Source organism: Amblyomma americanum, chromosome 4 (genome assembly GCF_052857255.1).
Source record: "Amblyomma americanum isolate KBUSLIRL-KWMA chromosome 4, ASM5285725v1, whole genome shotgun sequence".
Taxonomy (NCBI): Eukaryota; Metazoa; Arthropoda; class Arachnida; order Ixodida; family Ixodidae; genus Amblyomma; species Amblyomma americanum.
The window spans coordinates 176,748,666-176,771,301 of NC_135500.1; the positions used below are offsets into that span (position 1 = coordinate 176,748,666).

The following is a 22,636-nucleotide window of genomic DNA, read 5'->3' on the forward strand; positions in this document are numbered from 1 at the left end:
TCAAACACCACCTGTACGCAAAATCTCAAACAAACCAGTGGTCCATAACGAGGTAGTATTCACACCTGTATCGAGAACCAAGACGACGCTAGGAATGCGGTATCTACATTTATTACACGTTTTTTGCATCGCCATTCTTGTGCGACAGTTCAAAGCATATACTTAGCACAGGATCAGAAGTTTGAATAGTGCTTCAGCCTGAAAGTGAAAAGAATGAAAATATCAGTGAATGCTGCACAAATATTCTCATGTGCAAATATAAGTAACCCAGCAAGAACAGACCACTAGTCCCCACCTGAAGAGGTGCGCAGTTCCCAGGTTGTTCCCGCACAAAAAATAGCCACTGTTCGGTGATATGTCAATACAGTTTGAGTATCTGAAGTCATGCTTTCCCGGAAAGTTGGAGAAGGCTGTCAGACTAGGGAAGTGAACCTGACAGAAAAATGAAAGGCATTGCAGATGTAGTTCAACATATCCATCCACAAAAGAGCATGTTTTCTTCATGCGCTTAACAATTCACAATAAGAGTAACGACAATTCATAATTGCGCAGAGCCAATTTCTTTTGTGTCACAAAACAAACTTCAACCAATCCGAATGTTTCGAAGTCTTAAGTGAGCTTGGGCAACAAGACAGTTGAACAAAAAAGCTTGTGCAGACCAAACATCTCAGCCATGGCACTCCTTTGCCAAGCTGTCCTGGCACCACTAAAATCAAATAATTATCATCAAAGTTTGAACAAACAAATAGTATTTATATAAACTGGGCCGTAAGGAAACAATAACAACTAAAAGATACTTGAAAGCATGTAGTTTACAAAATTAGAACAACAATGTTAGGTATATATGAGTAGGTGTACCCCTATCAACGCTACATAATGGCATAAGGCATGTAACCTGTAAGGACAGTTACAGCATCATACTGAATGAGGAAAAGTTGTAATGTGAAAGCACTAGGAAGACCACAAAGACATTGTCCAGCGGCGGTGGCGGTGAAGATATTGGTATCGGCGTCTGTGCGAAGCCTCCACTTGTTAGGTGATGTTTAGTTGCATTTGCCGCTCTCTGCCTTTCAATTTTTATTCTTTTTTGAAGCCTTACTATAACTTTATGCCACCTACGATTGAATTAAGCCTGCTTTGCTTGCCGGTACATGCTGGGGCCCTGTTATTTTTCACTTCTTTTGTTTGCCCAACATAAGATTTGCCACCTGTCAACGGTCCCCATCCCCTCTACACTTGTAGGGCAGAGGAGGGAGACACTGGACGAAGAATGACTCAGCAAAACAAAAATGACACAGGAAACAGCAGGCCTACATGTAAAATATACTGCATCCAAAAAGAAATGTGCACAAAAATGAGCCTTGTGGGAGCTCACAATGCTTGGGAAGAGCAACCTGGCTCTAGCAAATACTAGGTGCTCAGGGTGCTGTTGTGGCTTACACATTCGTATCATCTGCAGTGAGGCAGGAGGTTGTTCTTAACATCCAATTTTCTGTCCACTACACACAACGCACTTTGGCCACGGCATCTTACGAATACATATCATCCCGAATCCCGAAATTCGTACCAACCGGGATCATATCATCAAGATTCTACTGTACGTGCTTGAATTTACAGATAACAGAACATCACAGTATTGCATGCAAAGTGCTGTGCCTGGGCACCTTGGGCTATAGCAATTTCTAAGGGGGGGGGGGGGAGCCTGGTTGGCCTGGTCTTTAAAAAAAATTATTGTAAATGCAGTCACAATTATAAAACCTTCAGAAAATATTTATTTTTGCGTGCCAATTTTAAATGTCATTCAATTTCATTTAATGCAATTCCTTGAGCACTTACACAATTGGTATTCAAGTTTTTGTGAAAAGCTTTTACAAGGATACTGAGGTTGTTTTCAAATCCCCTAACCTTCTAGGGTTCTGAAGTAGGCTCTGTGAAGTTATTTTTTTTATTTTGGCTAAAACACTGCCGGAATCACCAACTGAAAGCGCGGTGTTCAAATCTCTCGCGTAATGCATGAGTACAGGAGAGGAGAACAGCAGAGAGGGCAACCTCATCCATGTAGGCCTACGTGACACTTTCAGCTTTCAGCAAGCGTTGCTTCTCGTGCTGCACGCATTGTGGATGTACAAAACATGTCAGCTGAGTTTGAGCTCGCGTATGAGATTCATATCACCATTGGCAAGAAGCACCTCTGGTAAAAGAAATATGAGGTAGGCTTTTACTTCCGATTCTAATTTCATTACTTTGCAATAGTTCAGCTCCCTTTGTGTGTGGAACTTTGTGTGAAAAAGTTGACAGCGATCAGTCCATGCAGTCCTGCGATAAGACGGACAGGCAGCTTCAGCGAGCGGCTGCATCTGCATGTCTCCCTTTTTCAAGCAAGGGGACACATAACAGACATCTGTGCTAATCGTCGTGTAACCCACCATCAGCACAATTATTAGCGTGCGGACAGGCTATTCGGTAGAAGCACAAAATATTGGCAGAACGTTACAAATATATCACCAATGTTTTATAATGTTGTGCAACATATTCCAGCGTTGCAGCAACATGCCCATGAGTTGGTCAAGATAACACACTATCTGCTAACGTTGCAGCCATATGCTCAGAAATTGGTTAGGAGAATATACCATCTGCCATCGTTGGGCAACATTTCAAAGCAACATTTAGCCATACACACTAAGACCATGTTCTGAATTTCAATGCTAAATATTTCTGGCGTTTAACATTCCAAAAAAACACTGTTTTACTATAGCCTTGTGAGTGTTACTATAATGTTTGACTCATAACAATAAAATAACATTACAAATATATTTTAAGCCATGGTGTAGGGATACACTTTGGTGCTGACACTGTGCTTGGCGGCGTGACCGGATCCTGTTCGCCGCTCTTTGCGCTTCTCTCGAACGCAGATAGATGGCGCCATGCCACAGGGGCTTGTCTAGTCACTGAGCTGTGGTGGCCGTAATGCAGGTGTTGCACTATCGTTCGGTGTCGACGGCAGTGACGAAAGTACTAACCAAAATCTCTTCCTTGTCATTTTCGGATGCTTCGCCTCTTTGCACCCAAGTAAGTAATGTGGGACAGCCACCGCGGTGGCTGACTGATGCAGTGTTTCTGCTTTTTCAGCTGTGTTTCCCAGACCCAGCCCATTCGTAATAAGCGCATCACTGTAGTTCGTAGAAGCTTCACCTCTTTTCCCTTATGCACCGCGAATAAACCTAAGCATTTCTCCTCTTCATATCGAATCCCCACAGAAACGGATGTCTCAAATGCTAGCGCGCAGTTTTTATTTTTTGTTCTCGGTGGTGGTGATGCTTTGCCTCGTTGCATTCAGGCACTGCGGAGAAACCACCACGGTGGGCAACTGCCGCAAAAATAACATGTCGCGTGCCCTCTCGTTCGGCCCACTTGTATGTTTGCAAATGTGGGGTTGGTCAATAAACGTATTATACGACCCCAATTTGTTGAAATTTTAAATGCAGTAGCTGGGCAATCGTGTTTTTCGGGAACATATTAACCGGGAAACTCTGCGGGACATTTTTAATGTCCATGGCTTGTGTACAAACTGGGAAATCGTATGAACCGGGAACGTATCAACGAGGTTTTACTGCACTACCTCCGAAACCGGGAACCAACCACACACTCTTGTGCGCAGCAGCAGAAAGAACTCTGTCGCTATATGCGCGAGAGCCGGGAGTGAAAGGAAACCATCAGTGCAATGCTTTAGTAGAGATGTTTGTGATGTTTTAGTGGCTAGTGCAGTGCACTTTTAGCTAAGCGACGCGAAAATTATTTCCGAAATTGCCTCTGACGTTCTTCCGGCTGAGCTCATCTTTTACGGTGACACCGGCAATGCTGGGCGACTGACGATCTCAAGGAAAGCTAGACCGGCATGCACACGAAAAGATAAAATACTTGAGGCTGTAAACTGGACTTCGTGGATGTCAGTTCCGAAGAATTGCAGTACGCCTGCTAAAGTGACTATGCTGCCCTCAGTAATGTTCTGCTACAAAATGGTCCACCGACCATTCGAATGTCGTGCTAATTATGCACCTGCATATTTGTTATAAACATTGCCAGCATATTTCCTGCCTTGCATACCATTGTGTATTGTGACACCAAAATGCACAGTGGGACAAATTGCTGGAGGCCATGAGATTGCTGACCGAAATTATTTGCTGCGCCATGCATAGCACAGCTATGCAGTGTAGGCAGCCTGACTGATCGTGAGTGCCACAGCTGGAAATAGCTACTCGCAAGATAAATATTAAAAAGTGAAAAAAAAAAAGACACTATTCTAACAATGATGAGGTTTCGCGACTAGATTAGGCTGGAGCAGAAGCGCCTATACTTCGCTACTTTTTCCAGCAATGGAGTGGGAGCTGTGGAGACGAAGCACGCCCTCTCTTCCTCTGCAGCAGAATCTAGTCCCCAATTGCAGTTATAAGTAGTTCTCTCTTAAAACAAGGTATATTTTCAACATTCATTATTTACGGCTTATTTCTGACAACCACCAGCTTTAAAAGTAGCAAAGTCACGGAAAAAACATTCATTACAACGAACTTCCTCGGCATGTGGTCTCAAAAGAAGGATCTATAGATGGCACTAGCTACACCAGCAGGAGAGTGAAGTTACCGCGCAGAGAGCTACGTGCCAGGCGGCCAGGTGCACCGCCATGCTGCCGCACTACTTGGCAGAATTACACCATTTCGAATGCTCCAGCCGTATGGCCTTTCCTTTAAGAAAAGCTGTCACCGAGTGTAGCTCTGAGCACACTATGAATCAGAGAGAAGGAAAGTTGTAAAGAGGGCAAAGGGTAAATTTCGATTCCCGATGAACTTGCTTCAAAAAACCATGTTTGAAAAATTCTAGCCGGAGGAGATTAATGAAGATTGATGTTCTTCAACACTGAATGTACCTATATACCGCATTTATCTTGGAAAGCATCTCAGGGTCTTTTTAAAGGGGACATAGTGGGCATGGTCTGTGCTCAGTTTTCTTTTCGATTTAGCACTGTTTTCAGTTCATGGGAAAAAGTACAAATTATAATAATATGTTTTTCAAATTTTTTGTTCTTCAGAGCAGGAATTTTTGTTACGTCATCCAAATGAACACAAAGGCACTGAGGGCATGACACTTCCTAACAATACAACATTGTATAACAGCACTGATACTGTTGCCTACTGTAATAAGGGCATAACGTGCCTTGTACTTACCATTTTGACAGCATTGGGTTTGAAAGATGAGCTCATGGCTAGCAGTTCAGAGGTGCTATTAAACTTGAGCTGAGATACTTCCGTCGTGAGGTTCATGATCTCCTTCAGAGGTGCAGGGTATCTTGTCTCATAAAGCTTAGCCGTTTCGTACACATTGACAACTCCTGAATCAGACCTGTCAATCACAAACAGGGACATATAAAGCATTCCCCTTGCCTGCCCGCACATACATGCATGCTTTTTTTGAAAATGCCACCGACAGTAAAAACCCCCAATAATTTTGCTGTCAAGCAAGAAAACCACGTTGAAGGCAAGTGATGTTCATTTGTTTTCATAAACCAAACAGACTCTGCAAGCAGGCAGTCAAAGTTAGGCAATAAAGGTGCAGGCTTTACTCTGACTTTCATCGCATGTGGCAAGATTAAATAATGTGGAGTCGTGAGAACCTGTGCCGTGAAATGACAAGCGCACTAATTATGATGCAAATTATATGGAAAGAAGATTAGCCTATCCTCAACAAGGAAGAAACAGAATATTGCAAAAATTTATCAGTAACAGTCAGCTGGGCTTTGATCTCCGATAGTCTTCACACATTAGAAATGAAAAAGGTACGAGACAAGCAGAAGGAAAAGGTTGTTGACCTAATGTTCTGACAGAATCTATAAAGATATGAGATCAAACTCCTAAAAAAGTTGCTCAATGTCCAATATGTTTTGTAAAGCATGTTTCAGAAAGGCATAGCAAAATCATCTTACTTATTTCATCCTAGGGTCAGTCAAGCAATGCCTCATCAGCACCACCTGCACCTCTGACATTTTCACTATGGCAGATCAGGAATGAGGACAAGTTGCACAACTGAAGCTTAACCCCAGCTGCACACACATCACAGTCAAGCGATATCTGTGAGTTTGTGTCTAAGCTACAGATGTATCATAGGGAGCTGACTTTTGAGCCTAGGTAGTAGCTAGAGACCCCGTGATTTTACGTAACATAGCAAGCATGTAAAATGGTGCTGGACATCAACCAAATGGGTGCCGCCGTTTGCCAATACGGGTGTATGTTGTATGGGTGTCCTTTTGTTACAAAAAATTTTGGTGTGCAGATCATGAACACTTGTGCATTTCACAGCAGCATTTCACAGCCCATTAAAGCCATGCAAATCCTGCCACTGAAATATAAGGTCTGCTCCTAAATAAGAGGTGCATGTTTGCTTATCCGAACCACTACTTTAAAACAGGGAACTCGATGCCAGCAAACATGACGCATGCACAAGAAATCAAATAGCCACTATGAAGTTTCAGAGCACAAATAAATAGACAGTTTTAGCTGTGCGTACGCAAGTGCTTGCGTACGCAAAGAGCTACGGTGCTGCGTGCGTTACGCTGTCCGCTCCGAAGTATAGTTTTAGCTGACCGTGCCGTAGCGTCCCTCAGGCGCACGTGGCATCATCTAGTGACAAGAAGTCAAACCACATCAATGCTCTGTTGAAGAAAATTTCATCCGTGATTACTGATAACTACTGTGAGTGCATTGGGAGCCTTTTTTGTTCCAAGAAGAAAAACTATGCAAACCGAAGAAAATGCAAGATCTGGCTAAAAGTTAGAAAACTGCTTCGCCAGGTGTCGTTGCTACGAGGAAAACACACTGAATATAGTTAGGCCTAGGAGCTTGAAGATCGCCAAATTATCTGAAAAACAGGGGCTAGTTATCGCTTATACCGCTACGTGTGGGCAAGATTAGGCGAAAGAAAAGCGAACCGCTACCATTTGAGCGAGCTATTGCGTCGAAGAATCCAGCGGCGACATGTATTTATTCCGAAGCGGGCGAGCAGGGCGCCGCCATCTTGTCAAAGTTAGCGTAAGCAAGCCACGCAAGCGCCGCAACGCAAACTCCGCTGGCTACCGTACGCAAGGCTACCGTACGCAAGACGCAAGGCTTGCGCTTGCGTTCTGCGCATGCGCACTACCGTCCCCGCAAACTCCTCGCGTACGCTAACTCTTTGCGTACGCACAGCTAAAACTGTCTAATGTCCTAGCAGAACCAAAACATGACCCCATCTCCCGCACTGAGCCACTGGTGAAAAGGTTACAGGATTGTGTGCCATGAACAACACAACCATCTGGCCATGCTGCCTTGAGAAACTGTCCCACACAGTGCTGTCATGTTGTTGCGCCATCCCCTAATTTACCATGTAATGACATAAAGAACAGTGCACCCAAAAACTGACCAAAACAACAGTCATGTCATACCCAGAGGCAAGAAACTGTCCATTAGGTGATGCTGCCAAAGCAAGTCCTTCCAAAGATCCTTGGTCAGTGAACCGATGCCGGCAACGACGACTCTTCATGTCCCAAATGCAGACCTCACTGCCACCTGTAAGAGGATAATAACAGATGGTACGGTGCAAAACACACAATGCCTCACTTAACAGAATTAACTGTTCTTAAAAAGCCGCAGGACACGCAGAGCCTTTTGATGCAAAATATCTTAGTACACAACTCCTACCGATACAAAGGAGTAGAGGCGATCTACAGTCAAGAAAGCAGAGCATTCAAGGGGAGTTAAAAGTTTTACAAAACCTGTAATACTGTAAAAGCATCATGTGCCATCTTTGCCAAATGTAACCAGGCTGGATTGTTTGCTTCTCACTTCTATAGTGGAGCCCTTGTGGTTATCCTAAAGATCAAAATGTTTTAAAAAAGCGAAGGCAAGGGTTCTCCCTACCATACATTTATTTAGAGCTTGTGGGGTGGAATAAGTGCTGCCGTATACGACTGAGAAGCAAACCATCTAGCCTGGTTACTTTAGGCAAAGACTGTACATCACACTTAGTATGATTTTGCGATACACCGTCTTTGAATGTAGCCTGGTTTGCGCTTTATAGCAGTTCAATGCACAACGACACAACACACACAACAAGCCAACGACGAAAGCAAACGGGTGCCGGCGGTCCTCTAATTTTCGAACACTGCGATAAGAGACGTGGCACACAAGCCCCGAGGATAATGAAAAGGGCAAAGTTATGTTACGCGCACACTGCTGCTGTTGTTTCCCAGTGACCACTTTCATCTTGCACAATTTCTGTGTATTAAAAGTTAGAAACTGTAAAGCCATAGACGAGAAGAGAAAGCTTATGAGAGAGGCATTCTTCAAGGCCAGCCTGTGCAACTGCAGCCCATGCACAGGGGAAAACGAAACCATGACAACTATGCGGTGCGGTTGACATGGTTTTGTTTTCACCCCTTCAGTTTGCGACAGTATTTGGGACCATCAAGGAGCTTGTAGTTTTGCAATCTATGTTTCGCGCAGCATCACACAGCCAAAGCATTGCACTTAGGCGTGCAATGAGGCGTGAAATGAATTTTACTTATAAATTACTTACTATAAAGGGATTGTAGCTCAAGTTGCCCCAATTGTGTCCTTTTCGTGAGCTGCCTTGCGGCGTTTGTGACAGCACTGCTCTGTGTCTTTCCCCTCCAATAATCGACTGCTGCTGTCACACCTCCAGTAATAAATATCTGGCCACCTAACAGTGCTTCATGCATTATTCTGTAAACTCCTTTGTCATAAGTCAACTAAGTCAAGCTCTCATATTAGACTGTTCATTGAACAAAATTATGCTCTTTGAAGAAATGTAAAGGTGTGAGCGTGTGAGCAAGTACATAACAAGCTTATAATATACTGCTACTGTCACATGATTCCCCCTTCCATAATGTCTGGTGGGCCTTACAGCTATGTCAAACTACGCTCATAATGCGTGAAAACAAATTTTCCAGGACATCTGTAGCTTTTCATAGCTGCATTTTGTGGAAAAGCATTTTTTTTTTAAACTCCCTGTGTTGATATTCAAGACTATCGGAAAATAACCTGTGTTGACATTATAAACTTGACGAAACAGAAGGATGGGATGACTGTTCAAAAACAACCCATAAAAATTGTAAACTGTGGGATTCAACGTCCCGAAGCGACACATGGGCTATGAGGGATGCCATAGTGAAGGGCTCCGAATTAATTTAGACCTACTGGGGTTCTTTAACATATGCTGACATCGCACAGCACACGAGCATTTTCTTTGTTTCACCTCCTTTGAAATGAGGCCGCTGCGGCCGGTACCGAGCCCGGGCCATCAGGCTCAGTAGCCAAGTGCACTTACTACTGAGCCATTGCAATCGGTAGAAAAAAAAACCTGTGATGATATCAAAAACTATCGAAAAATATTCAATTCGATTCACAACCAGCTGTGACATTCCGTGTGTGCTACGAGGATCCACGTTCGACGGCGCGGCGTAGACGGAGACCCGTGACAGCGGCATCATCAATTACCCAGCCATGCTCTTTGAGTGACGACCAGAACAACCGGACCCGCCGCCGCCCCGGGGAAACAGGCTTTATCCTCCCCAATTTCCGGGCACATTCCAGGACAAGGGGGCTGTCAGCGGGCCAGAGCGCCGCCGTACCACAGCCGACGCTATGCGCTACCGCGAAGACAACATTCTTTCCCTCCCCCCCCTTTGTCGTGGGCTATCGCCGGGAAGGCACCCACAGCTTCCCAGAAGGGCCGTGACGGACACCTGTCATGGCGGACAGGCAGTACTCGCCAAGAATGTGGAAAGACAGGCGCTAGTGAATTAGCTCCGAAGAGAGAGCCTGTGTATACTCTCACTTGAGAGAGAGTGGTGGCGTTTTTGTTGTTTATTTAGTTTGTATTGTTAACAGACTCTGGGGTTGAGGCTAAGCCCAACCCAAGGGGTGGTCCCCATCTCGCATGTTATTTTGGATTGGAGAATTGATGCTTTGGGCGGGCCACTGGAAATGACCGCCCTTAGTCCTTTGTTAATCAAGTGCTTAAAAGCACATGTAAACGGATGCAGTCCAGTCTGAGCTGGGGCTCCATGCTTAGCATGTAATGTGATGCTACTTAGGCACTAACCTGCCCGGTCGATGAGTAAAGTAGTGCAAAGTTTGTTCTTTTGTAAATTCAGTTCTGCTTTTTCCAGTTTAACTCTCTGCATATGTATGTTGTAAAATATGCTCTGCTGTCATCATCTACAAGCTCGCCTCCTGTTCATCTTCCAAGCCGAACGACACTAGAGGAAGGGTTTGTGAACCATCCTCGAAGAAACGGACGACTATTGAAATTCTACTGCATAGACGCTCAGGACGACATCGTTCGCCAAGAGGGCCGCTCACCGCCTTAACAGCCAAAAATGTCGCCTTTCGCTGGGACGAAAACGCGGAGAATGCTTTTGGGGCCCTGAAAAGGAAGCTAATGAGTGCACCGCTGTTGCGCCACCCGGATTTTAGTTTGCCCTTCGTTATGGCCACAGATGCGTCAAAGTTCGCAGTTGGTGCCGTGCTATCTCAGGTTATCGAGGGCAAAGAACATCCCGTTGCTTTTGCTAGCCGACAGCTGAGCCCCACAGAACAAAAGTACCGAGCTACGGAAAGGGAGTGCCTCGCCGTTGTCTGGGCAGTAAAGCACTTCAGATGCTACCTTTACGGCCGCAAATTCAAGCTAGTCACAGACTGCCATCCTCTGAAATGGGTGATGAGTGTCAGGGACCCTAGCTCGCGACTCGCTAGATGGAATCTACACCTGCAGGAATACTGCTTTGAAGTTGAGCACAAGTCAGGAAAGACACATCTGAATGCTGATGCACTCAGCCGCACAGCTGCCGTGGCAGCTATAGATGAGTTTGTCCCCGTAGTCGACCCCGCCGAATTACGCACAGAGCAGTGCAAAGATCCTGACCTGAAGCGAATAATCGAAAGCTTAGAGGGCGCACCGTCTCACCCCGAACAGCTAGGTTATTTCATTGACAAAGACGGCACCCTGTGTCGGCGCACGAGGCCAACCAGGAAAGGGAGACCAGAGAAAACCGCTTGGGAGAGAGTCGTCATACCTCGGTCGTGGACAGAAAGGGTTCTTCGCGAGTTTCACGATGCGCCATGCGCCGGTCATTTTGGCGTAGCAAAGACACGCAGGCATGTGGAGCGTTTGTACTTTTGGAGTGGCATGCGACAGGATGTTAGAGACTACTGTGCGAAGTGTCATTCCTGTCTCGAAAGAAAAACACCCAAGGGACGAAGACCAGCTCCAATTCAGCCGTTCTCTGAGGTTTCGGCTCCCTTCGAGCGGACAGGTATGGACATAATGGGCCCATTGCCCACGACCACTTCCGGAAACAAGTACATTTTAGTATTTGTCGATCACCTTTCAAAATACGCGGAAGCGGTAGCACTCCCAGATCAGAAGGCAGACACGGTTGCAAGAGCATTTGTCGAACAGATCGTGCTCCGACATGGACCCCCGAGGCAACTCTTGACAGATCGGGGAACGAACTTCGTGTCGCAGCTAATGAGGAGAGTTTGCGAGCTGCTTAAGATCGCTAAGAAGCAGACAACACCGTACCATCCGGCTTGCAACGGCGCGGTGGAGCGACTGAACCAAACCGTGGCCGGGTTCCTGTCGCATTTTGTTTCGCGCGACCAGCGGGACTGGGACTTGTGGCTCCCGTATGCAATGTTTGCCTACAATTCCGCAGCACACGAGAGCACGGGCGAATCGCCATTCTTTCTTCTCTACGGCCGAGACCCGGACCAGCCTAGTGAAGTGCCAGAGGGCCCCCGTCGTGTCCCATACGCTTCACTGGACGACTATAAGGTTGAGCTAGAATCGCGCTTGCAAGTGGCGAGCTAATACTAATTAAAATGCAGGTAGCTAGACTGCACATGTCTGCATGATGCCAGCAACCTTTGAAGCCTGGAACCACTGAAGAGAAAAATTATTTCAGTGGATATATTTTTTACAATTCATTAGTAACACAAGTTCAAATAAACAGCGGTAGCAGGCACTTGCATTAGGCCCAAACAGGAAGATTAAGGGACTTTTGTACCACTATCAAACTACTATATAAAATAAAATGCCCTAGGATTTAAAAAATGCACTCACCTATGGTGTACATCAGTGAGCTGTCTGGAGCGAATGCTACGCTTTTCACGTGCTTATTCATTTTCAGCGTGTCCAAGCACTCCTTTGACTACCCATGAAAAACAGGAGCAAAACGAATGAGCAAAAAATAGATACAAATCATGTGCTTGCACATCATTTAGAAGGAGAATCATTTCCTTCCTTGCAGTCAGTTAAAATTCTGCAAGACAACCCTGTTGTTTGCTGTTCTTTCAAGCTACAAGGATCTCTCTAATAAAGAGCACAATATAAGAAATAATCTGATATACGTTGGCACTACAGTGTACAGCTGATATAGATTTACAGTAACACAGCTGTGCATGACACATAACCTGAGCATTAAGCATTTTAAACAATAAAGACACAACACGCTTCAGATTATCCAGGTATGAACAGTTTGCGATAACAACAAGCAGACACCAGATGCTTAGCTGGCCTCGTATTTAAGACAGGAAAAAGAGCAACGCAAACAATATTACCACCCATATAACCGAGTTTGATGTTTTCAAGGGCAATCTACACCTCATTTCAAACTAGAATCTGAATTGTATTTATGCACGGCGTTAGTTCCAATTCATCAGAAACCTCCCATTTGCTGCAACACATAGCAGTTTCATGCAACATTAAACTCTTCATACTTAATAAGTTAAGCAGTATTTGTACTTCCATAGAAAAAATGCAAACATAGATGCTGCCAGGCCCTTGTCAGCAGGTGTTAAAAGAGTTCAAAAGTTCAAAAGAAAGAGCCTCTCCACCTTTTCTTTCATTAAATTACTTTTTCCCTCAAAAAAAAAAAAGAGAAAGAAAGACACTTAAATATCAGCGGCATTCGTAAAGTAGTCTTGCTTGAGCAACCACACTGGCTACAAATCCTGCTATGACAATACATAAAAGCACGAAGAAAAGTAAGCTCATCTGACTTATTGGCCAGCTGTTGACAAACACCTGATGAAAGCTTTCTCATACTACAAAAATTTATAAAGTCAAATTAACCGTTTGAAATGTCAACGTAGCAACAGTTTCATGAAGCTGAGGTAAGAACATGTGGGGACGATGTAACTTACTTTTGCAGAAACTATGTGAATTTCGCCAAAGCGTCCGGTGAGTATGAAGTACTTTCCATCAGGGGACACATAAAACTGCTTGGTGTTTGTGATGTTCAGCCCTGGCAAAGGACAGTAATAGAGACAACATGCTGCACTCTAAGCTTACCACACAATGTCTCATATTGCAGTACACATTTCAGTGCAGCTAAGTATAACCCCAATCAGAGAAGTGAGGGTCGCTTATATAAAGCAGCCAAACTAGTACAATTGTCAATGTATTAAATGCGATAATGTAAGTACATGGTCATTGAGCATTTCTGCTCAGTGGTAAAACGTAAATGCCTCAGGAAACACTCAGAACATGTGACTGGCAGAAATACTATTCCACCTCCTAGATGAAAGTGGCCTTTTTGTTAATACTCACCAGACACACACAAGGCCACATACTTCTGAGTGCTGTGTTTCACTGCTGACGACCGTAGATACATGTTTATCTTCTAACATCTTCTAACGATTTAAGGTAGGGTAAGACTCTGAAAATGGCTTTCATAGGTTTTTTTACTTATTTATTTAACAAATGCTGCAGGCCCTAAGCGAGCCCTAGCAGGAGGGGCGAAAAATAAAATACAGAATTCTGAATATCAATTTATCGCGCGAAAAATAAGTAAAATACACTGACACATGTTCAACTTTTACAATGCATAAATACGAAACACGACTATGAAATAGACTACAACAATTTGTCAATGGAATCAATAGACATGATGACATCAGAAGGCAGCTTGTTCCATTCCTCGATAGTGCGTGGATAAAAGGAATAGCTGTAGAATAGCTGTAATAAAAACTTGAGGCTACGAAATTTGCTAGCAATCTTCTAAATGGATGCAGTTTGCATTAGAGCTTAAAACTGATTAAAATTTTGTCTGCTATTGTTTATTTTATTTTCAATTTTTCCACTGATGTAACTTTTTCTTAAGCCTACTGAACGCAGAGTGCTGAAATTTAGTTTGTGAGTAGGAACGGCTAGTTTACACAACCGAGACTAAAATTATGCGCTTTGAGCAAAAAATAGATTTATTGTGCTTTCTTTCCTATCTCGCTGCAATATAATTGCTATCCATGAATGGGTTTTCTTGGTCATAAAAATATAATTGACTTAGTCTATTGATTCTAAATTCAGTCAAGTAAAACACATTGATTGAGATCAATAGAAAATTTTGTTTGCTTACGTCTTACAGTTCGTGAGAAAAACGCACACTAACTTCCAAAAATACTGTTTTCAGAGAAATGCAAATAAAGCCTCTGAAAACTGCCACTTTCCGAAACTCCAAATTCCAACTCCCATGATAAAAGAGCATCAAAAAAGCACTCCTGCGCTCGCTAATACCCAAGTATAATGCATCTAAAGAAATGCTCTATCAGAAGGTTTCAAAATCTAAAAATCGACATTTTGAAAAAAAAACAAGGTCTCAAAACACCTCTATCATTTTTTTTTTTTTTGCAGAGTTTCAAGAGCTGCACATAGACACCTCCACAAACAGCCTTTGTTGCTACAAGTCCATGTTGAAATATGTACAGAGTAATCTCTACATCTGAGCACATAACAGATTTTTAGTTTATACAGCTAATTTTTGCTGTCTTGCGTGGAGATCACATCTAGCAGGAAACAGCATTTCACTCTGTATCACACTGCATTTGAAACAAGTGGTTTTTACAGTAAAAATTAAAAGTCGTCATTAAAGGCAGGCTCATCCAATGAGGCGGAAAGTTGTTGCTGCCTAGCATCAAAACAAAAACAAAAATACTACCTTTGAACTTAGTAGATTTTATCTTCTCTCAAAACATGGCTACAGCTGTCATACCGCTGGCTGAATCGCTCTTTCATGTGCTAAACATTCACGCAGTGGCACTTTCCACTTCTAACAAACAAAAAAACCAGGCAAGTACAGGTACCAATCAACAAATCAATGGTATGGAGAAGGACAACAACTAGTGAAATTCATTGCAACTAAATAAAGAAGGCAGTATTTAGTGATTACAGGTCTCATTTCACATGTCACAGGACCCCTGTTTTTCACACAGCACTACCAAAAAGCAAAGAAGCATAGGTTTCACAAATGCAAAAATTTTGACTTCTCCACCTTCCTATCTCCATAACAGCAGATGTAAAGAGTCCATAAACTAAACCAGCTAGAGGGCTTCCAAGTGGACAAAATTGGCAACTTAAATCTGATTCTGTGTCATGCCAGTATAAAATAAATAGCACTCACTAAACTAAGGTAACTTAAGCAACTATTTCACACACAATGTAATTCAAGATGCCAGCTTTAATACTTCAAACACTTTAACAGCTGTAGCCTATAGAATTTGTAAATCTGGTTTTGTGACAAAATTTTAAAGAGCAAGCTAACATCCTTCTACCTAAGATTAAAACCAATTATGGGAATTTTACAGCGAACTTTGAGTGTATAACATTCTGGAATTAAATCATGAAATTAAATTATGTGGAGCATCTACAGTATTCGCGAATAATTAAAACAATATATGCTAATTTCACTATCCCAATGTCATGAAATATTGTAAATATTGTTTGTTTGCCTATTCTACTCCTATTCCTGTTTTTATTAAATTAATTGCATTTGATGTTGAGTATTGCATTGTCACTGTTCTGATCTGAACCCTTTTTTTGCTGTTCCCATGGTTACGGTTCTTGTTCGCATATATGATTTGCACCTATATTCACATATAATAATTGGTTTTTGGGGAAAGGAAATGGCACAGTATCAGTCTCCTATATCTTTGGACACCTGAACCGGTGCCATAAGGGAAGGGATAAAGGAGGGAGTGAAAGATGAAAGGAAGAAAGAGGTGCGTGGAGGGCTCCGGAATAATTTCGACCACCTGGGGATCTTTAATGTGCACTGACATCACACAGCACACAGGCGCCTTAGCGTTTTTCCTCCATAAAAACGCAGCCGCCACGGTGGTCGGGTTCGAACCCGGGAACTCCGGATCAGTAGTTGAGCGCCCTAACCACTGAGCTACCGCGGCAGGTGCATCTATGTTCACACAGTTATTAAATTCATAACAATGATTCTGTTATAGCATTCTTATCAATCTGACTGTATTTTGAGTGTTTAAATATTTTACATGTTTTTAACAAAGTGCTGTTGCTGCCTTTTATATAATGCTTATGCACAATCTGAATAGGAGGTCCCCCTAACAGTTCTTATAACTTTGGGACCTCCCCCTGTAATCTGTAGAAAAAAAATCAAGAATTAAAGTTTTGCTATTTTTATCAACTTTTGCAAGAAATTCAGAGCCTAAACGAAATCCTACTCCTATCAGCCACAAAAGCTTGATTTTTTTTTGTTAGATCCTACAAATTTCACAAAAATTGTTTTTGGCAGCCACCGAGAAACCATCTAGCCAATTCCATGTACTTGAACAAGAGATCCAGAGCTAAAGGGAATATGAAATCATATTTACTGAGGTTCGATAAAGTGCACAAGCAATCGGTATTACATCACTTGCCACCGCACTGCAAAATTTTTTGAAGCTAGCTTCAATAACACAGCAGATATTGGCCATTAAAAATGATGCTCCTCTCCTATTTCATGAACTCATACACGCCGACGTGCCAAAAAATAAATAAATAAAACAGGTCAAAACTCCACCCCGTCCACACAACTTGGACAGATTCCCCACTCTATGTCATGGGGGAGAAGAGCAGATAAGAATGCATAGTAAGGTGACACCCTAATCAGTCGCAAGGGGCAATTTTAAAAATTATTGTAAAATAGGGTCCATGCAGAGCTTTTAAATTTGACTCGAATACACAAAAAGACCCTTTCTACAAGTTTCTTGAGTATAAATATGACCAGCGAGATCATTTGGGGGCCCTTTAAATGTTTTTTCTGAAAGCCCCAAGTGCAGGTCACCACGGAGTGAAAAGCAAACAAATTAAAGGTTACCTTTGGGAAAACGGATGTGCATAGTTTTCCCTGCCATCATGTCATAGCAGAACATGTGGTCCTTTTGTGAAGAACCGGCCCAGATTTCTTGGCCATCCAAAGAGAAGTGAGCACAGTGTATGGGAAAGCGATCGAAGTGAACAGCCTGAATTTTGGCATTGGTCTTGCCGTCAACCTGGGAAATAAAAAAAAAAAGCTGAAAACTCCAAGTCACGAAAGGTACCTCAAGGAACACATCAGATTCCCGTTCCTTCATCTGCAGCACCTTCACCCTTACTACGCTCATGAAACTTCCAAAGTGCTAACAGTGAACATAGAGGAAAAGCTGCACTTCATTTGGCAATTCCATTATACCAACAACAATGCATGGAGCTACGGAATGAGTGCTTGCCAGTATGTACTAGGGTACATGAAGATGTAGGTGGCATTGGCACACTGTCACGGGCATAACTACGCCACATGTGGCAATCTTCTGTTTAATAATGGCTTGCACAGTTTCAAATACTGCCAATTTTTCTGCACCTCTTGCACAGGACTGATTCACCGTTCAATATATTTATGAGCTAGCTTTTGATCAGTATGCAGCTGGATGTCTCTGAAAAAAAAAAATAAGACATGCAGGTAAAACTTTGGGGAAAAAATTGTAAGCTGGCTAACCTGGCAAATTGTCACTGTGCCTGAAAGGCCCGCTGTGAGAGCCACTTGGGAACTTGGGTGAAACTCAACACATTTGAGCACAGTCTGAAAAGGAAATGATAAAATGTAAACAATCAATAATGACCAAAGCAAACATCAGGTCGGGAGATAATGCCAACTAGGCTTACATTTTCCCTCGACTCAAAAGCCAGGGGTGTGCACTTGTGAATTTGCAATAGGTTTGGCGCCAAGTTCTTTGACTGGCCTACAAATCTGATGGCCTTTCGCAGTATATCATCATCTTCCTCTTCCCCTGCAGATGTAAAACATGAAAGAACATAAATTCATGGTAGCGGAAAGCCCTAAAGCAGCATTAAGCAAGAAATAATAATAATAATAATAATTGTTTTTGGGGGGGGGGGAAAGGAAATGGCGCAGTATCTGTCTCATATATCGTTGGACACCTGAACCGCGCCGCAAGGGAAGGGATAAGAGAGGGAGTGAAAGAATGCTGAAAAACAACTTTTTTGAGTATGTATATTTACGACAAGATTTTGTGGTTTTTTTTGGGCAAAAAGAAAAGCTGTCTTTCTTGTAGAAGTATGCTTTCAAGGAAAGCATCACAAAAAAATTTGTGGAGAAACCAACTACAGCTTAGTTAATAGATTTGGCGAGAGCCACTTGGTGACTAATCTGATATAGAGGCAGTGGCTGCTCTCCACTAACGCTTTGTACGGTCTCACTGCTGCATGGCCTTCCTAACAATGACCCTCATCCGAGACAGCAGTTCGAGGCCCGTCCCCTTCAGCGAAGAGGCTGCGGTCTCCTCTCTCTGTGTATTCATGCGTGTGTAGATTTGACCGCAATCCAGACAGCCAAACTGGTGGCAGGTGGAGGTGGGTGAGGCGAACACCCTCCAAGCCAAGAGGTGCTCCCCCTAGAGAGCGTTCCAGATGAGGCATGTTTCGGAGAATCCTCTCCAGTGGGTGCACCTATGAGCACCTGCCAAATTCCACAGACCACAGCTTCACAAAGGTCCAGGGTGGGCTCCATATTACAGCTCTCGCCATAAAACAGGATAGAACACAAAAAAAAGGCAGTGCTGCATCTGCCTTTACATCCTGTTTTTGCACTTTCATCTTAGGCAATACATTCTCCCCTCAGTCCTAATGGTCGCCACTCAGCTTTACCTGCTGGCTTCTCAGTGTCACTCTTCTCTGCCCACTTTGGCACACCCATTACTTTTGTGTACCTGAAAATGAGTAAATTATGAGCAATGACAGTTGGACAAGAACATTCTCAATTCTGTTTAATCATGAACCAGACAAGAAGCAAGGCCATTCAGCATAGCATTATACAGCTGCTTCATCGCTAGAAATGCAAAGGCATGAAGGCAATATTAAGCCCCCCAAATGATGTAGTTTCTGCGAATTCCAGGGCACCAATTAATGACTGCAGTCAAAGATAATTGCATGACTATGAAGTGCAAGTGCCACGTAGTGCCTTTGTGTGGCTAGATGGAGAAGAAAAAGATGACCAGTGAATTTGCAAAAATAAACTTGCATCAAACAGAAAAGGAGAGCCAGAGGGGACGAAGTGCACAGAGCTCAAACGGCGGGAAGAGAGTAAGAGCATGGAAGTAATCTGTTGCCCCGAGACTGGCGCAGACTGCTACCTAGTGCCCAGCAACCCTCAGCTCACCGGCGCTTTTTAGGTGCCCAGTCGACAGTGCTTCTCGGCGCTCTAAGCCGTGCTCAAAACTAAGTCAGCTCGCGCTCCCATGTGGCTACGGGCAGCTGTGCATCTCCACCTCAAACTGCGATCACTCACGAGCCTTCCAACAACATGATACATACTGCTGCCACCCTCCACCCAACTACGTAAGTGAAATGTTCTTGTTTTATATGCTCGAACTCTGAACGATGACAGCAACTTAACATTTATGAATGTATACCCAGCCAATTCTTTAACATTATCATGAGAGCAACGAACAACCAGCTGAACAGCAGCATATGACAAAGCGGGGTGGCAGAACAGGCAGCAATGCGCGCATAATCACTAAGTGCTTGCCGTCTGCCGCCTGTTTCGTTGCTCCGTTTTGTCCCAAAGCATTGTACGGCCTCTCTTTTTATGCTCGCATGATAATGTCAAAGAACTGGCCAGGTGTACATTCACTATAGCGTAAAGTACGAAGTACTGTCACAAGTCCCCGTGCTAGTGCTTTGCCTGCGTGCATCTGCAACTCGTCTCATCATCTTCCCTCAACAACACAGAAGAGCGACTCTATGTGACAACACAAACCTGTGAAAGAATATTACAAATTCTTCACAGACACATTCAATGATTAGCAGCTGGGTAAAGTCTAATGCAAAGCAATCCCCTCTCTATCCCACTATCCAGTAGTTATATTTAGTTACACATACTGAGCACCAGCCATTGCCAACTCAACTATGCAACTTTACTGACCTCACAACTCTATGTGATTCTCTACTGCCCCTGATTACGTTTCCCTTTCCTTGACATCCACTCTAAACGCTACTGTCTATTGTTGTCTGTATTACACAGACTGCCCAAATGCATTTTTCTCCTCTCAGTTTCGGCTAGAACATCAAATTGCATTTGTTACTCATTTTATCTGGCCCTCGTTCGTTTTCAACACAAAACATATCTTTGTCCTGCTTCCAACCACTCCCCACACTGCACAGGTTCAACAAGAATTCTGATTTTTCAGAGGTGTTTTTCAAATTTGGAACTGTGATGCAGAAGCTTAGCAGTGTGTAACACAAGCAACCACAAAGCAACAAGAAAGGTGCGACGACACTAAAAAATTTTAGACAGGTGTTGGAAGGGATTGAATGGAATGCTAAGGAAGTGCATATAATATGCTTATCTCACAGGTGAATTTAGAGTAACTTTGAGTGCAGTATGGATGTCACTTTGATGGCACAGTAGTAGATGAGGACACACAGCGCAGTTGTGTGTCCTTGTTCTCGTCAATTGTCTGTGAGCGCAGTTTTTCTCAAAATCAGAACTGGTGTAAACTTAATACTTGCTCAAAATTTTTAACAGCATGCAGAAATTTTCAACAACACTTTTTCATCATGAAAGGGCTATAAGTCCTTTTTATTGTAAACAAAAGCATTTTAAACATCTGTACTCCTCAACTGAAGTATTAAAAGTTAAAGTAAGCACAAAGCACACCCAGCATCCTATCAAGCAAAATAAAATGCAGAATAAGTTGTTCATTTCTGCTTGGCGTATATGTGAACATAGACACAAAACCAGAATTTCATAAATTCTGCAAGACACCAGCACCTTCATTTTAATTTTCGAAGCTACAGTTGCAAGGCAACAGAGGTGTAGAGCGTGCAGCATGTTCAAGACAAGAGAAGCAACTTTGCAAAACTAGATTTGAGTGCGGACTCCAACAAGTGTCATTGATTTCTGCCACGTGACACCACCCAAATGGCACTAAAGGCAAATGTCACTCGTTGACAGTGACATTAACTTTCCCTATGTCACCTGATTACTAATCACACAGAGCAGCCCACAGTCTAATTTCAAGTTTATCCATTAACCGCCAAGCTTTTACACCATTGGTAAATACTGCCAAACTGGTAATATAAGTTAAAGGTTTAGATGCTTATAAATTCATCCAACATCAGACTTACTGCTTTCTCAAGTGATCAGAGAACCCATATTTTTTCTCCGGTAGCTTGTGAGCTAACGGACTCTCCGTGTGATCTTTTTCTTCATCACTGGAAGAGTAATGAGTATTTTAAAGAAACGAGAACACCATCAAATAAAAGCTAACAGAAATTTGTTTACGGGATGTTATTGTCGTCTTCGTCCTGCCAAGCAGCTTTCTTCACGGCATGCTCTGCTGGCAATTCAGTGCTGCCTTCATCACTTTCAAGGTCATGTTCAGATGTTTTCCGTTTACGCGATTTCCTCTTTTTTTCAACCTGTAAAACGTTGTCAATAGTTAATTGCAACAAATCGGACATACGTGCGGTTACAAGCCGTTGTTTGCAGCGAGGAGCATGCATTTTGCCTTAGTCATTTAACAAAAGATTATGAATACACAGAATAACAATATCCGGATACTTGGGCACACGACAAGCATGACATTGAAAAGCGAAAACTGCGTGGTGCAGTACTGAACAAGCGTAGTCTGCTGTCAAGCTCACATGCGATGATTCGACCGTATCGTGACAGGTCCCAAACACTAGTTTCTCCAATTCCTCTTCATCCGAGTCCTTCTCGGCTTCGCTACTGCTTCCTTCATCTTCAACCACATCAATGGATATGGTGACCGGTGCATGAGGCTTTTCTTCGGTATTTAATAGCTTCGTCTCCACGGCTGTCCGCAGCATGGTTTCACCTGAGAAGAAAGTGGATTCCATTCATTCGTACAGAGCTTTCTCTGTGTAACTGAAAGGCTCAAAAGTTCCGACAGAAAGCCTAGTTGCTAGAGATTTTTCCACGGTTAAAAATAAATCATGGGAAGACAACTTACCTAGAAAAGCTGGCAAGCATCGAAAGCGTCGTCAGCGTGGTCACGCTGGCTGCAAGATGGATAACTGTATGGATGGTGGATAATAGCTGCCTCGGCTATGGACGAATGACAATAAGTCTGTCCTTCGTATCGGCCGACAGTTTGCGCTACCTAGCATCAATGACGCAAGCTTATAATTTTTAGCATTTTTGCACCGGTTTGCATAAATTAACAACTGCTAGTCAATAAAAAATTATTTGTATTGTACATTTAGTTTTTTTCAAATTTTTAGG

The 22,636-nt window shown here is 43.1% G+C and overlaps 1 protein-coding gene across 1 annotated transcript; it reads right to left on the reverse strand.

Annotated features, from left to right (window-relative positions):
• Positions 1-95: 95 nt before the first annotated feature.
• wcd (U3 small nucleolar RNA-associated protein 18 homolog wicked) lies at positions 96-22,467 on the reverse strand. Its single transcript, XM_077662354.1, has 14 exons — positions 22,365-22,467; positions 22,036-22,229; positions 21,674-21,810; positions 21,517-21,603; positions 19,036-19,097; positions 18,034-18,158; positions 17,867-17,950; positions 17,210-17,384; positions 13,254-13,354; positions 12,172-12,259; positions 7,469-7,592; positions 5,220-5,394; positions 296-432; positions 96-198 (listed from the first exon to the last, which is right to left on the reverse strand). The coding sequence occupies exons 2-14, from the start codon at positions 22,219-22,221 to the stop codon at positions 174-176; spliced, it is 1,506 nt and encodes a 501-aa protein (XP_077518480.1). The 5' UTR covers positions 22,222-22,229; positions 22,365-22,467; the 3' UTR covers positions 96-173.
• Between the last annotated feature and the right edge of the window lie 169 nt (positions 22,468-22,636).

Excerpts from the sequence above, each read along its gene's own strand:
- wcd (XM_077662354.1), bottom strand. The coding sequence starts at position 22,221 with ATGCTGCGGACAGCCGTGGAGACGAAGCTATTAAATACCGAAGAAAAG. Across the intron at positions 21,604-21,673 it reads GAAGACGACAATAACATCCC|TGATGAAGAAAAAGATCACA; the intron begins GTAAACAAATTT and ends TTACTCTTCCAG. Across the intron at positions 433-5,219 it reads AACCCAATGCTGTCAAAATG|GTTCACTTCCCTAGTCTGAC; the intron begins GTAAGTACAAGG and ends TTTTTCTGTCAG.